The sequence below is a fragment of the Mustelus asterias genome, chromosome 10 (genome assembly GCF_964213995.1).
Source record: "Mustelus asterias chromosome 10, sMusAst1.hap1.1, whole genome shotgun sequence".
In the NCBI taxonomy this organism is placed as follows: domain Eukaryota; kingdom Metazoa; phylum Chordata; class Chondrichthyes; order Carcharhiniformes; family Triakidae; genus Mustelus; species Mustelus asterias.
In genome coordinates this window covers 107,127,449-107,142,818 of record NC_135810.1, presented here as the reverse complement: position 1 = coordinate 107,142,818, position 15,370 = coordinate 107,127,449, and the positions used below count along the sequence as shown (strand labels likewise).

The 15,370-nt window shown below is 42.4% G+C and overlaps 2 protein-coding genes across 9 annotated transcripts in view; one reads left to right on the top strand and one right to left on the bottom strand.

The window, feature by feature from the left end:
- Window positions 1-15,370, bottom strand: part of LOC144499850 (uncharacterized) — a 64,980-nt gene that overhangs the window by 14,423 nt on the left and 35,187 nt on the right. The gene's annotated exons all lie outside the window — the stretch shown is intronic.
- ube3a (ubiquitin protein ligase E3A) overlaps window positions 1-15,370 on the top strand; it is a 56,614-nt gene that overhangs the window by 35,860 nt on the left and 5,384 nt on the right. For all 8 annotated transcript variants that reach the window (XM_078222403.1, XM_078222398.1, XM_078222402.1 and 5 more), the window contains 5 exons: window positions 816-960; window positions 4,128-4,333; window positions 4,832-4,996; window positions 7,008-7,163; window positions 7,272-7,345. In XM_078222403.1, the coding sequence (XP_078078529.1) occupies window positions 816-960; window positions 4,128-4,333; window positions 4,832-4,996; window positions 7,008-7,163; window positions 7,272-7,345 (746 nt within the window). The remainder of the gene's footprint in view (window positions 1-815; window positions 961-4,127; window positions 4,334-4,831; window positions 4,997-7,007; window positions 7,164-7,271; window positions 7,346-15,370) is intronic.

Genomic DNA, 15,370 nt, shown 5'->3' with positions numbered 1-15,370 from the left:
AGAATCCCAGAAGGAGGCCATTCGGCCCATCAAGCCTGCACCAATGACCATCCCACCCAGGCCCTATCCCCGTAACCCACATATTTACCATGTTAGTCCCCCTGACATTAAGGGCAATTTAGCATGGCCAATCAATTTAACCCGCACATCTTTGGAATGGGAGGAAACTGGAGCACCCAGAGGAAACCCATGTCGATACGGGGAGAACATGCAAACTCCCCACAGTCACCCGAGGCCAGAATTGAACCCTGGTGTTGTGAGGCAGCAGTGCTAATCACTGTGCCACCGTGCTACCCATAATCTGTCTGCCTACCTCTTTCGCCTGGCTGTGAACATTTTAAGATTTCCATACGCTCTCTGCCTAACCCCATCTCCAGTTGTAAGTTGCTTTCCCCATTTTAAACTAAATTAAAGGCAGCAGGGTGAGTATTATCAAAAATCCGAGAAGGCTGGTGGTGGCTCGCTTTTAAACTCCCACTGAAAATGTGGTACCATCTGCATAAATCCACTGTAAGCATCTTCATTTGCACCAGTTCTAAATTTACTAGGCTTGTAATTGTTAACAGAATCATAATTGCTTTTCTTTTTGCCAATCTGGCTCCAAATTGCACCTATGCATCAAACGTGAGGCTTGCTTCAGTGATGGACTTGTGTACCTGATAAAATGAGAATACCTTTTATAAACTGTAAGTGACCGGCTCAAACTTGTATTTCCACAATGTGCATGAATGATCAAATCTGAAGTATTTTGAAGTGGGTATGGTCTGATACTCGAGGTAAAATGCTAATCCATCAATGTTCAACTGTTTGTAAAGCTGGAGATGATTGCCATGGAAAATCCTGCAGACCTGAAGAAACAGCTATATGTAGAATTTGAAGGCGAGCAAGGTGTGGATGAAGGAGGCGTTTCCAAAGAGTTTTTTCAACTTGTTGTGGAAGAAATCTTCAATCCTGACATTGGTATGGCTTCCAGTTTAGTCGTGCTCCAATTTTGGCATGCTGACAGTATAGCTACTTAAAAAGTTGCCCATATGGCTCTGATAGCTAGAGTTGTGTAACAAAGTCATTTAGACCAAGAAGGTCCCAAATTCAACTCCTGTGTGCTGCCTTCAGCTGGTGGTAGTGGAACCAACAGTTGGCCTCTCTATCCAGAGGAAAATTATCCATGGTCTTTGCTCCTGGTTCTTATTTAGTGACTGCTGATGGAAGTATCTATATTTGGGCATCAAATGAGGGAATGATTGGGCTCAGCTGGGCGAATATCACTTCGCAATAATCATGGGTAAAATAATTGTAGAGGTACTCGTAGAATTTTCATTTGCATTGACAATAGGTTCAGGAGAGGAGAAGGACAGGCTTGGAGGAGAGCGATGGTCGCTTTCACAGGGTTAGATTTTTCTATGAACAACAATCACTGCTTGCTACACATAGAAGCAAGGTGCTAAGGATCTTTTAAGAACATAAGAAATAGGAGCAGGAGTAGGCCATCTAGCCCCTCGAGCCTGCCCCGCCATTCAATAAGATCATGGCTGATCTGACGTGGATCAGTACCACTTACCCGCCTGATCCCCATAACCCTTAATTCCCTTACCGATCAGGAATCCATCCATCCGCGCTTTAAACATATTCAGCGAGGTAGCCTCCACCACCTCAGTGGGCAGAGAATTCTAGTGTAATTTCCCCCTAAGTGCAAACACTATAGCTTGCAAGAATAAGTATTTCCTAGTGGAAAATAAATAAATCTAATGCCAATTTTTGAATACGGTAGTGTTTTATTGGCAGTTGAATCACTAATATGCTATTTACACTATTTCCAGTCCCTGTTTTCCCTCCAGTAACTGAAAGTTAGCTAAACTGTAAAGGCAAGCAAAGTGCTGGGATCTGACTGGATATGTCAGAGAACCTAAGACAAATAGGGTGAAAATAGCTGAGGCCTGAGATTATATTTCTTGGCTCATTTTGAGACTGGGTGTATACTGCAGAGAACCAATTAGTATTAATTTTCCAGAAAAGTCAATCTGAATAATTATAGGCTAATTCATTTGACATTTATGGGAGAAAATGTTTTAATCTTTAAATTTGAAATCTTTTGATATCTAGACAAAGGGTAATTAATTAAAATTAGCCTAACTGGATTTAAAACTGGTTGGAAGGGAAGAATTTGCTTAAAAGCCAAAGGCAGTTTCTTGAGAGTAGAAATGGGCAGTAATGCCCCTCTTTTTTTATTTGGTATGGGGACTATTTTCTGTTCACTAGTACAGTAATTTGGGCTAAAGAAGTGGTGTCTAAATTTGCAGATGATGAAGTAGGAAGCTTGGTACCTAATTCTGAGGACCGAAGGAAGCTACAAGAGGATCTTGCTGAAATATCGAAATAGGCAAAATAAGTAACAGGCAGAATTCATAGCCAGTGAAAGTAAAATGTTATTTCCTTCAATTCAAAATGTCAGTGATAATTGCACATTAAATGGGAGAAGGAACAGGTGGTGATAGAGAGCAGAGGAATTTGGGGGTTCAGGTTTATAAAACCTAAAAGCAACACCTCTGGTTGATAAGTCAATAAATAAGTTAACAGAATGTTGGGTTTCATCCTAAAATACAAAAGTTGAGATTTAATGGTGAATCATAAAACAAGGTAGTGCAAGTGGAGGTCATTTGTTTAGTGTGCCTGTGTTGGCACTTTATGGAACTATTAGCCCTCCTCCCCTATTGTTTCAACAGCCCCACTTTTCCCCCTACAAATAGGAATTGAATAAATGTTTGCAAGTTACTGTTGTTGATTCTTTCACTACTTTCAGACCATGTATTCCAGATCACACCAATTTGTTGTGTTTAAAAAATATATAAGATGTCACCTGATTGTCCATCACCTTAAATCTGTTAGCTGGTTATTGACCCTTCTGCCACTGGAAACACATTTACCTTAAACACAACCATGTATGATTTTAAGCACTTCCTTCAAATGTCCTTAATATTCTCTACTCCAGGGAAGCAACCCCAGTTTCTCCAGTCTTCGGGCATAACTGAAGTTGTTCTTCCTTAGTACCATTCTAGTAAAATTATTCCTTAAATTGATAAAACCTATTAATCCCATGTTTCAAAATTTGAGCTACCCCCTCCAAGGCCTTGACCATCTTCCTAATGTATCATAGTCATTGAGGTTTATAGCATGGAAGCAGGCCCTTCAGCCCAACCTGTCCTTGCCGCCCAGGTTTTTTGTGTTGCCCAAAATTGAGCAAGTCTGATGCCTTACCAGCGTTAAAAGATTTACTTGGATGTTACTGGGGCTTTATGGTTTGAGTTACAAGGAGAGACTTGATAGACTGGGACTTTTTTCTCTGGTGCTTGGGAGGCTTATGGGTGATCTTAAAGAGGCCTATAAAATAATGAGGGGCATAGAATGAGGTAGATAGTCAACATCTTTTGCAAGAGTCTAAAACTAGAGAGCATAGGTTTAAGGTGAGAGGGGAGAGATACAAAAGGGTCCAGAGGGGCAATTCTTTCATACAGAGGGTGGTGAGTGTCTGGAACAAGCTGCCAGATGTAGTAGAGGTGGGTACAATTTTGTCTTTTAAAAAGCGTTTAGACAGTTATATGGGTATAGAGAGATATGGGCCAAATGTGGGCAATTGGGACTAGCTTAGTATTTAAAAACTGGGTGGCATAGACCAGTTGGGCCGAAGAGCCTGTTTCTATGCTGTGGACCTCTGACTCTAACCAGAAGGTTTAGTGGAACTTCCTTGCTGTATTCTTTGCTTCCATTAATAAAGCTAAGGATCCCAAATTTGTATTAACTGCCTTCTCAAAATTGACCTTCAAAAACTCACCCAGCTCTCATTTTCCGCACCCTCATTAAAATTGCGCTGTTTAGAATATATTGCCTCCTCATTCATCCTACCAAAGTGAATCTACACACAACCTTATAGTAAGACCACAGTTAGTTCATGGACTAATCAGAGCTAATTGGTTACCCAGCTAACTTTCTCCCTTGGAGAAAGAGGCTTCTCTGCACAGCATGTTTTCTACCGGAATGGCAAAATGAGCCCATGTCTCACCATTCCATGGCTCAATGAACTTTTCCAAGTGTTAAAAAGTTTTTTTTGTGTGCTCTTGTATCCCTTTCCGCAGGAATGTTCACATATGATGAATCGACAAAGTTGTTCTGGTTCAACACTTCCTCATTTGAGACTGAGGGACAGTTTACTCTAATTGGCATAGTTCTTGGCCTGGCCATTTACAACAACTGTATACTGGATGTACATTTTCCTATGGTCGTTTATAGAAAACTGTTGGGCAAAAAGGGAACTTTCCGTGACTTAGAAGACTCTCACCCGGTAACGCACAAGCATTAAATGAAATTTTTTTTAAAAACTGATTTTAAAAAAAAATAAGCTGCATGATAACCACTGTAGGTTATAGAGCATTTTTCCTCAGCAGCACCGACTGAGTTTCTCTTAGTTTTGCGTCTGATTCCTTTAATGTGCAGAGGTGGGAGAAGTAGGAATTGAAGGAAGCAAAAGGAATAGGGAAGCGCACTGTGTCAATTTTTGCTCAATTAGGTATTAGTTGGGATAAAGCAATTTGATTAAAATATAAGATATTTTTGCATGACTTTGATTCAAATTAACAGATCATTTGACTTGAGCAACTTCCAAGTTGAACGTTGACTGCACTTCACATGCTGATTTTTGGCATTTAGCATTAAGCTTTACCAAAATCTTGACCCAGTCTCTGTATACTACACTGTCTGAATGCTATAAATAGTGCTTTAGCTTTTTGAGTGAGATCAACTGCTGCGAAAAGTCATATATAATGAATGATTTCTTTCTTAGGTCCTGCATCAGAGTTTAAAAGAACTTACTGAGTATGATGGCAGCGTAGAGGATGACATGATGATTACTTTCCAGATATCACAGACTGACTTGTTTGGAACTCCAATGATGTGTGATTTGAGGGAGAATGGCGATCAGATTCCAGTGACAAATGAAAACAGAAAGGTAATTCAGGATAAATCCCAAAAGTTTGAAGTTAAAAGAAATAAGCCTGTGGGAATACAGGGATGATGTGGAGATGCCGGCGTTGGACTGGGGTAAACACAGTAAGAAGTTTAACAACACCAGGTTAAAGTCCAACAGGTTACAGGGAGGCAGGGCAATTTTTTGTTCAGGTCCTGATGTGATTCTAACATAGGGTAAAATAAGGTTGGTTTGATATCTTCTCTGTGGAATCTATCGTACAGTGGTTAGACTTAGCACTGCATATAGCCCCTGTGTATTATAAAGCACTGGCCAGTCCCTCCCCATTTATCCCTGCCAAGATCCTTTTTTTTATCGTCTCGTATATTATAGCAGATCTTGATGGCCTTTCACATAACTCAACTCTGACTTGATGTATGATGGCTGCCACCTTGCTGTTTAGCTGGATTTGTTTTTTAAAAAATGAAAATAACAATCTGGATAAATGAGAAAAGGAGGATGACTAGAAAGGGGTAGAGAAGAGACTTGCAGAATGAGAAAAAAACTTGGGTGGAAATGCTCCAGGGATAAGGGCAAGTTAGAAGTAATGGCCCATAGCTTCCATGCTCAGGCATCATAAACTGGTGTGTGGTGTGGTGTAGTGGAGGGGGAGGGTACCCCCAAGGTGTACCCAAATCCCCAAGTAAGGATTGCCTGGGAAGTTCAAAGTTCAATTGGGCAATTGCCCTGCAAGTAGCATTTAAAACGCAATGTTGGGATGGTTCCAATGACTTTGTTTGTTTTATTGGGACTGCTCTCATGTTGTCATCTTTGCAATAACGTCCTCAACAGTTAACCCCCCACCCACCTACTTTACAAACCTACCTTCTCTATGGCTATGAAAGTGGCTGGATCTTTAAACTTAACTGCTTTACGGCAGTTAGTGCCGTAAAAACAGAGCCTTGGCTTTCTCAACCCCAACTCTCCAGCCCTTGAATGAAGGCCTTGGGAAGGGGCTGTCCTCCACAGTTCATGCCCGGCCTGAGTCAGGAGGATGGGCTGGATCTTGAGCCAAGAAGCTAGCAGCAGAGTGGCAATCCAGCTCGGGCAATCTGTGGAATTGCAAGCCCAGAGAGGGTGAAGTTTTTTTTAAAAATGGATCATAGAAATCATAGAAACCCTACAGTGCAGGAAGAGGCCATTCGGCCCATTGAGTCTGCACCGATCACAATCCCACCCAGGCCCTACCCCCACATCCCTACATATTTTACCCGCTAATCCCTCTAACCTACACATCTCAGGACACTTGAGGGGCAATTTTTAGCATGGCCAATCAGCCTAACCTGCACATCTTTGGACTGTGGGAGGAAACCGGAGCACCCGGAGGAAACCCACGCAGACACGAGGAGATTGTGCAAACTCCACACAGTGAGCCGAGCCGGGAATCGAACCCAGGTCCCTGGAGCTGTGAAGCAGCAGTGCTAACCACTGTGCTACCGTGCCGCCCATATTGCGAGACAAGTGGCAATTCAGGAGAACAAAGAGTCAGAATGAGAAATAAATGGGAAGCAATTTGTTCTTTCCCCCTATATTTGATCAATGTCATGGATGATCTATGGGTAAATGGTACTTTGATTGCTGCTTTGTCCTGTGTGTCGGCTTAACCTAGCTGAAATCTGCAACATTCCTAATTACTTATTGAATGACCCTAGCTTCCCATCATTTGAGTTAATGAAAATCCAGTGAACCACTTCAATTTTGTAGCCCAGCATTGTAAACTTTGCCTAGCTTACTGACTACGTTTTGAATTTAAGGATGTTATTGTAAAAAGATGCAATGCGAGAACAGTCCCAGTCGGTGGACAAAAATAAGCACAGGAACTCTATATGGATTGCACGAGATTAGAGACTTCAAATTCCTGAGTTAATAGAAAATGTCAAGAGGATGAGCCACTATTTACAGTAGAAATGGAAGTGAATCATGAATTTATATTGATGGTTGTGTCCAGTTGGCATTCAATGCAAGTCTAATTATTTTGTTTTATACCAAACAGGAATTTGTTGACCTTTATACAGATTATATTCTCAACAAATCCGTAGAAAAGCAGTTTAGAGCCTTTAGAAGAGGTTTCCATATGGTTACCAACGAGTCACCACTAAAGTATTTATTCCGACCAGAGGAAATTGAGCTGCTAGTCTGTGGAAGTCCGGTAAATCAGTATTAAAATCCTTCTCTCTCATCTTCAACTTGCTGGATTAGAGACAATGAACTTTTATGTTGCTAAAGTTGATATTAAAGAGAGATCTCTCAAATTTAGAACCTAGATTTTCAAGCACTTGAAGATACCACAGAATATGATGGTGGATATGCCAAGGACTCTCGTATCGTAAGGTATGGTATTTTTATGTTTGCAGTTTTTTAAGTTAGCATTGCAGCAATTTTCTTCACCATTGAACTGTACCTCCAATATTTAGATCTCCTGGCAGATTTCTTATCCTATCCGTTTTAGTGCCACTGACCTCATTGAATCCCTACGGTGCAGTAGGAGGCCATTCAGCCCATTGAGTCTGCACCGACCACAATCCCACCCAAGCCCTATTCCTGTAACCTCACATATTTACCCTGCTAATCCCCCTGACACTAAGGGGTAATTGATTATGGCCAATCAACCTAACCCGCACATCTTTGGACTGTGGGAGGAAACCAGCGCACCCGGAGGAAACCCACGCGGACACAGGGAGAATATGCAAACTCCACACAGACAGTGACCCGAGGCTGGAATGGAACCTGGGTCCCTGGCACTGAGGCAGCAGTGCTAACCGCTGTGAGGCAGCAGTGCTAACCACTGTGCCACCATGTCAGCCCTTATTTCATTTTGCCCTATAGAAAACCACTTTTGCATATAGATCTCATGACTCAATTCAGAAATCAAATCAACTGTTTCGTTACAAATTGCTGGCATTGGGGTGGCGAGTAGGTCACCATTCATTTAACACGTTGATTACAAAATTCAAACAATGCTGTTATTCTGAGTCAGTGATTTTCAAACATTTCCATGTTGGGCCCTTTTCCAACTATCGAGGCCCGCCCAGGGCCGTGCTATAAACTTTCAAAAGACATGAATCAGACTGGCTAAAGAAGAATAACAGCGTCTGGACGGCACATGCCATAGTGATGTGCAAGTCAGCCAGTTAACTGTAGCAAGGCAGAGAGAACCCAGGAAATCCACGTTGCTGGCTGATTCGAGTCATTCCCCCTTCAAGAAAAATGCATTTCTCCCTTGACCTCTCCATGCATTTAATGAAGTTGCTACGTTTGCTCATTAAACGTGCCATAGTATTCAAGTTTACTAATTATCAACGTGAGTAGTGCGCCAATCTAAGCCCTAGGAGATTGCTGCAGGAATTCAAAAGTCTGGGGTCACGTACCAACTGACTCGAGAACAGCTTCTTCCCTGCTGCTATCAGACTTTTGAATGGACCTACCTCACTAAGTTGATCTTTCTCTACACCCTAGCTATGACTGTAACACTATATTCTGCACTCTCTCCTTTCCTTCTCTATGAACGGTATGCTTTGTCTCTATAGCACGCAAGAAACAATACTTTTCACAATACTAATACATGTGACAATAAATCAAATCTTCAAGGCAATATCCTAGAACCTACCAATTTCAGCTGCTTCATACCTGAGCTTTCCTTCATTATAAAATCAAAAGTAAGGATGTTCACTGATCACTGCATAGTATTCTGTACCATTCGTAACTCAGATAATGAAGCTGTCCGTAGCCACATTAAGACCTGGACAATATTCAGACTTGGGCTCATAAATGGCAAGTAACATCTCTGCCACGCAAGTGCTGGACAATGACTATCTAAAACAAGAGAAGACATCTCCCTAAGTTCAATGGCATGTCCACCAACAATGTCCTGGGGGTTATCATTGACTAGTATTGAGGGATACAAGAGTAATTCAAGGGCTGAGAATTTTGTGGTCAATAACTTGCTTCCTAACTCCTCAAAGCCTGCCCACCATCTACAAAACACGACTCGAGTGTGAAAGAATAGTCCCCACTTGCCCAGATGCCTACAGCTCCAACAACACTTAAGAGTTCAACACCATCTAAAGCAAAGCAGCCCACGTGATTGACACCCTATTGCCATTCCTTCAATATTGCTGAGTCAGAATCCTGAAACACTCCTAACCACACAATGGAGCTACTTGCACCACATGGAGTGTAGCGGTTCAAGAACGCAACTCACTGCCGCCATCTCGAGAAACTGGGGATTGGCAGTAAATGCTGGCCTTGGCACCGATGCCCTCATCCCATGAATTTTTTTTAAAAATCCTTTCAACAACATGAGAATAGTTAGTAAAAAAGCTTTGACAAAGGGTCATCCGGACTCGAAACGTCAGCTCCTTTCTCTTCTTACAGATGCTGACAGACCTGCTGAGATTTTCCAGCATTTTCTCTTCTGGTTTGAGAATTGATAGTGATTGCCAATATTTCGATGTTGCCCAGAAAGTGAATAATTAAATGCCTGAACTTGTCAAATTGCATGGTTTTAGAAGATTGTAAAAATGCCAAATTTTCCTCCAGTCTTTTTTTGGCACTCTCCAGTCTGTCCTATCTTTTCATTTCTCTTGTACCAACTCCAACTCACATTTCACTTGCGTCTCAATCCTTTAATCTCATTGGTTAATGAGATGTATTATTTCATTGTTTGTCAAGTCCCAGATGCCTTGTGACCCTTGCTGTGTCGTTATCAACTTGCACTTCCAGCAGCATTATGGATAAATAATTTCAAACCATAAGCATGCAGCAAAGCTGCCCGCTGCAACAAAATCTGACTCGTGACCGGGTACTTGTTTTTATTCCTATGCAGCAACAAAAATGACTGCCAACAAATAAGAAAAGTCAAAAAATAGGAAGAAATCTGACCTTGTGATGCACTTCATGGCTTGAGCCCAAGTTTCAATATCTGTTTTAATGTTTTGAGACAGACTGAATTCATTGTTTTTCTATAGTTGCAGAAAAAAAAGCCACTGATTGAATTGAAATTTGACAGGGCTGCAGTGAGAACTATTGTTCCTCTCTTGGCCTCAATATAAATTGATCATCATGTGTATTTAAAAAATTAAACGTAGAAAACCCAATTTAAACTGTTGTACGACCGAACAAGCTTTATTCGAGTATTTGTTTTGGTAATTGTCTATAAGAATTTGAATACAAAAGTTTTTTCCATGTGTTGCAATAAGTTATGATAAATTGCAATAAGTCATAATTTGTGTGAGCCAGAGGACGTAGATCAGGTTCTAAATGAATGCTTTGTCTCTCTCACTAGTGAACACCGACACAATCTGGGTTTAGAAATCCAGGAGAAAAACTGTGATACAATTAAATAAATTAAAGAATTTTCCCAAATTACAACAATAAATGAGTGGTCATTTGTGAGAGGAGCCGGAGGACATGGGCAGGGTTCGAAATGAATACTTTGTTTCCGTGTTCACTAGTGAGAGAAACAACATGGGTATAAAGACATGAGAAGGACTGGATCATAGAATCCCGATGTGGAGATGCCGGCGTTGGACTGGGGTAAACACAGTAAGAGTTTTAACACCAGGTTAAAGTCCAACAGGTTTATTTGGTAGCAAATGCCATTAGCTTTCGGAGCGCTGCTCCTTCGTCAGATGGAGTGGAAATCTGCTCACAAGTAAGGCATACAGAGACACAAAATCAAGTTACAGAATACTGATTAGAATGCGAATCTCTACAGCCAACCAGATCTTAAAGATACAGACAACGTGTGTGGAGGGAGCATTAAGCACAGGTTAAAGAGATGTGTATTGTCTCCAGATAGGGATTCATAGAATCCCTACAGTGCAGAAGGTGGCCATTTGGCCCATCGAGTCCACACCGACCACAATCCCACCCAGGCCCTATCTCCATAACCGCATGCATTTACCCTAGCTAGCCCCCCTGACACTAAGGGGCAATTTAGCATGGCCAATCCACCTAATCCACGCATCTTTGGACTGTGGGAGGAAACCGGAGCACCCGGAGGAAAGGCGCACAGATGGGGAGAACGTGCAAACTCCACACAGTGTGATATAATTAAATAAACTAGCGTAAACAGAGAGGAGGTTCTGAGTGGTCTGACAGGCTTCAAAGTAGGTAAACCTCCAGGCTCAGATGCAATGTGTGTCCCAGGCTGTTGAGTGTGGGGGGCGGGGGGGGGAATAACAGGAGTGCTAGCAATTTTCTCTCTCATCACAGGAAGGATGCTGGACTTCAGTGGTGGGGAAGCTATTGTAAACAATTCTTAGAAGCAGAATTAAACTGCATTTTGAGAGACGGATTAATCGAGAACAGTCAGCATGGTTTTAAGTGGAGGTCATGTCTAACCAACCTGATTGAATTTTTTGAAGAGGTGATCGAGTGTGTAGATGAGGGAAATGCATTTGTTGGTGTCTGTTTGGACTTCAGCGAGGCTTTTGATAAGACCATGGGAGACAGATAGCGAAGCCATAAGTCCACGTGATCCAAGAAAATTTGGCACATTGGATCCAGAATTGTCCGAGTGGCTGAAAGCAGAGGGTCGTGGTCGAGGGGTGTTTTTCTAACTGGAAGACTGTCCAGTGGAGTCCTGTAGGGAGCAGTGTTGGGGCCCATGCTGTTTGTGGTTTATATAAATGATTTAAACTTGAATATAGGAAGGTTGATCAGTAAGTTTGCAGATATGAAAACTAATGGGGTGGTAAATAGTGAGAAGGATAGCCTTCGATTTAAAGGAGGATAGATACAGGCTGATCGGTGGCAATTGAATAAGTGTTAAGGACAAGCAAGGCAAGGGAATAAATGAACAGTAGGAAAGCACCTAGAATCAGAGGAACCTCGGTGTGCATGCACACATTAAAGTGGTTAAGATGGCATATGGTATTGTTGCCTTCATTCGTTGAGGCATAGAGTTTAAGAGTGGGGAAGTTATGCTGAAACTGTATAAAATGTTGGTTGGGCCACAGTATTGTGTGGAATCCATGTTAAAGTTTGTTTATTTGTGTCACAAGTAGGCTGACATTAACGCTAATGTTGCTGTGAATATCCCCTAGTCGCCACACTCTGGTGCCTGTTTGGGTACATTGAGGGAGAAATTAGCACCTAACCAGCACGCCTTTCAGACTGTGGGAGGAAACCAGAGCATGCAGAGGAAATCCACGCAGACATGGGGGAGCGTGCAGACTCCACACAGACAGTGACCCAAGCTGGGAATTGAACCCGGGTCCCTGGCGCTGTGAGGCAGCAGTGCTAACCACTGTTACCGTTATAGGAGGGATGTGATATTATTGGAAAGTGTGTAGAGGAGACTTACCAGGATGTTGGCTGGGCTGGAGAGTTTTGGTTATGAAGAGAGATTGGATAGACTGGAGTTGTTTTCCTTGGAGCAGAGTCTGAGGGTGTACATGATTGAGATGTATAAAATTGCGAGGCATGCATCGAGTAGACAAGAAGAAACATTTCCCCTTGGTGAAAGGATCAATGACTAGGGGACATAGATTTAAGGTAAGGGGCAGGAGGTTCAGAGGAAATGTGAGGGAAACCTTTCATCAAAGGGTGGTGGGAGTCTCGAACTCTCTGCCTGAAAGGTTGGTGGAGGCAGAGACCCTTGTAACACTTGAATATTTAGATGTGTAATTGCAATGCCAGGGCATACATGGCTATGGGCCAGGTGCTGGAAAATGGGATTAGAATAGTTAGATGGTTTGTCTTTGGCTCATCTCCTCTGTGCTGGTCAAAGGGCCTTTTCCTGTGCTGTGCACCTCTGACTATAAATGCTAAACAGTTTAGAGAGGTCGTACAATCAAATTAACAAAGTCCTAAATTCTACATCTAGTTTTTTTTATTCATTCATGGGACATGGGCATTGCTGGCTGGCCAAGCATTTATTGCCCATCCCTAGTTTCCCTTGAACTGAGTGGGTTGCTCAGCCATTTCAGAGGACAGTTAAGAGACAACCACATTCTGTGGCTCTGGAGTAACATGTAGGCCATATCGAGTAAGGACAGCAGATTTCCTTCCCTAAAGGACATTAATGAACCAGATGGGTTTTTACAACAATCGGCAATGATTTCATGGTCATCAGTAGATTCCTAATTCCAGATTTTTTTTATTATTCAAATTCTACCATCTGTTGTGGTGAGATTCGAACCCGGGTCCCCAGCTGAGTTTCTGGATTAATAATCTAGAGATAATGCTACTAGGCCATCACCTTCCCTAGTTCAAGAAAGTTGAAGTGGGCAAAGAACACAAAGCAAATCATGAATTGGAAAATAATGACTTTAATCTCATCAGTGTATCTATCACTTATACACTGGATTTGGTTTCTGCAGTTTAACTTGTGTTTTCATTTTGTGTATTGGGTGCAGCTAATGCATAATGAACAAAGAATTAACGATTATGACAAAATTGTGCATTTAGTGAGTGACCTGCAGTGTTTTTTAATTGAGGATCCATGTTGAAAGGCCATAGCTCAGTTCAGAAAAGCACCAAAATCTAAAAAATAAGTTGGCAAGCTTGGATTCTGAAGAGTGAAAGAAGTGAGTTGGGGACTAATGTCTGCAGGTTCTAGGAGGTGATTACCCCACAGCAGATGGGAGAACCAAGGTTGCCTCCCAGTCACACCATCCTGACTTGGAACTATATCACCATCCCTTTGTTTTCCCTGGAACTCTCTCCCTAACAGCACAGTGGTTGTCGCTACATTGCTTGAACTGCAATGGCTCAGGAAGGCAGCAGCTCAGCACCACCTTCCCGGGAGCAAGTAGGGATGAGTAATAAATGCTGGTGTGCTCACATCCAAACTATGAATTTAAGGAAAAAGCCAGATAGAGTTTTTAATAGTCAGTGGGCAGCCACCCAGGAAAGAAAGAGGTAAGCAGTGAAGGAAGCACTCAAATCAATGTTCAGTGTTGAATGCCATTGGTGACACCTTGAGGAAATTGGCACTGGACCTGACACCAGATTCAATGGATGGTGGAAGTACTACTGCCATCGACATGATGCCTCTGGTGTGTTGCCTCCCTGGTGCCACGGAAAGGAGCATTTCAGTGTACAGAACATTCTGGGGAAAAGACAGAGTTTTTGGTCCAAGTCGGAATTGATGACACAGGAAGAAATTGTGGTTCTGCAGTCGGAGTATACACAGCTTGGGAAGGAAGTTAAAAAAGGAAAATAGAGAAGGGTTGGTAATTGGAGAAGGCAGAATTCGAGTAATTGGGAGGAAAACTGCAGGCAACATGATATGCAGTGAATCATTGGGATTTGAAATCACGAACTGATGGTGATGATTACAGATTCAATATTAGCCTTCTGTGGTGATGTGCCCCTTTTGTGTGTGTGTGTGGAGGGGGGGAGGGAGAAAGAGTTATTTGGAGGAAATGTTGAAAAGATTAAAAGAAGCATGAGGAGAAACATGCGGCCCATGAATGGGCCTGCAAAATCAACATGGAATTGCACCTGTGGCCAACCTGGCCATTCCCATGGGTGTAGAGAAGCTGAGGGTGGCACACTTGGCTGTACTCGACACTGGTTGCCATGTCTAACAAGATCTTTGATGTCTTAATCGATCCTGGGTCACCACACGTAACTTCGGGCTAACATTTTCATCATACTGGGATGTGCACAGGGCAACTCTTGTAATAGCGTTTTGAGCAGGAATGGCCACCATGGCTTCTCACAACTGTACTTTGTAAGGCTTGAGAGAGAGAGAGAGAGAAATGCTCGTCCCAAACCCATGCAGTAACATATTTGGGATTCGGGTTCGACGCTCGAGGGCTACATCCTATGAAGGTTAAGGCAAGCCAGAGAGCACCAGCCCCCAGAAATGTATCAGAGCTTGAATCATTCTTGGGGATGGTGAATTATTACGGGCGATTGATCCCCAATCTGTCCAAGTTGGTAACACCTTTGCATGTGTTTCTCAGAAGGTACCAAAGGTGGCATTGGAATAAACATCAAAAAGAAGCATTTGAGCGAGTTAAAAGACCTTGCAGCCTCTTGGTTTATTTTGATCCTGCAAAAGAAATAGTGCTAACCTGTGACGCCATGCCCTGTTTAATAGGAGCAGTATTGTTCCACAGACTTGATGCTGTAGAGAGATCTATTGCTCTCGCTTCAAGAAGAGGGTCTATTCCCAGATTGAAAAGTGGTCTGGCTATTTTTGGGGTAAAAAAGTTTCATCACATTTATGGGCAACACTTTACAATAATTACCAACTATAAATCACTCAGAGGCCAAAGCCAACCCCCTCCCCGCCCCCTCCATCGCTTCAATGAGGGTTCAACATTGGATCCTGTTGTTGGCAGCCTTTGAGTATACATTCAGCCAGGCACCCACATTGCCCATGCGGATGCTTTAAAC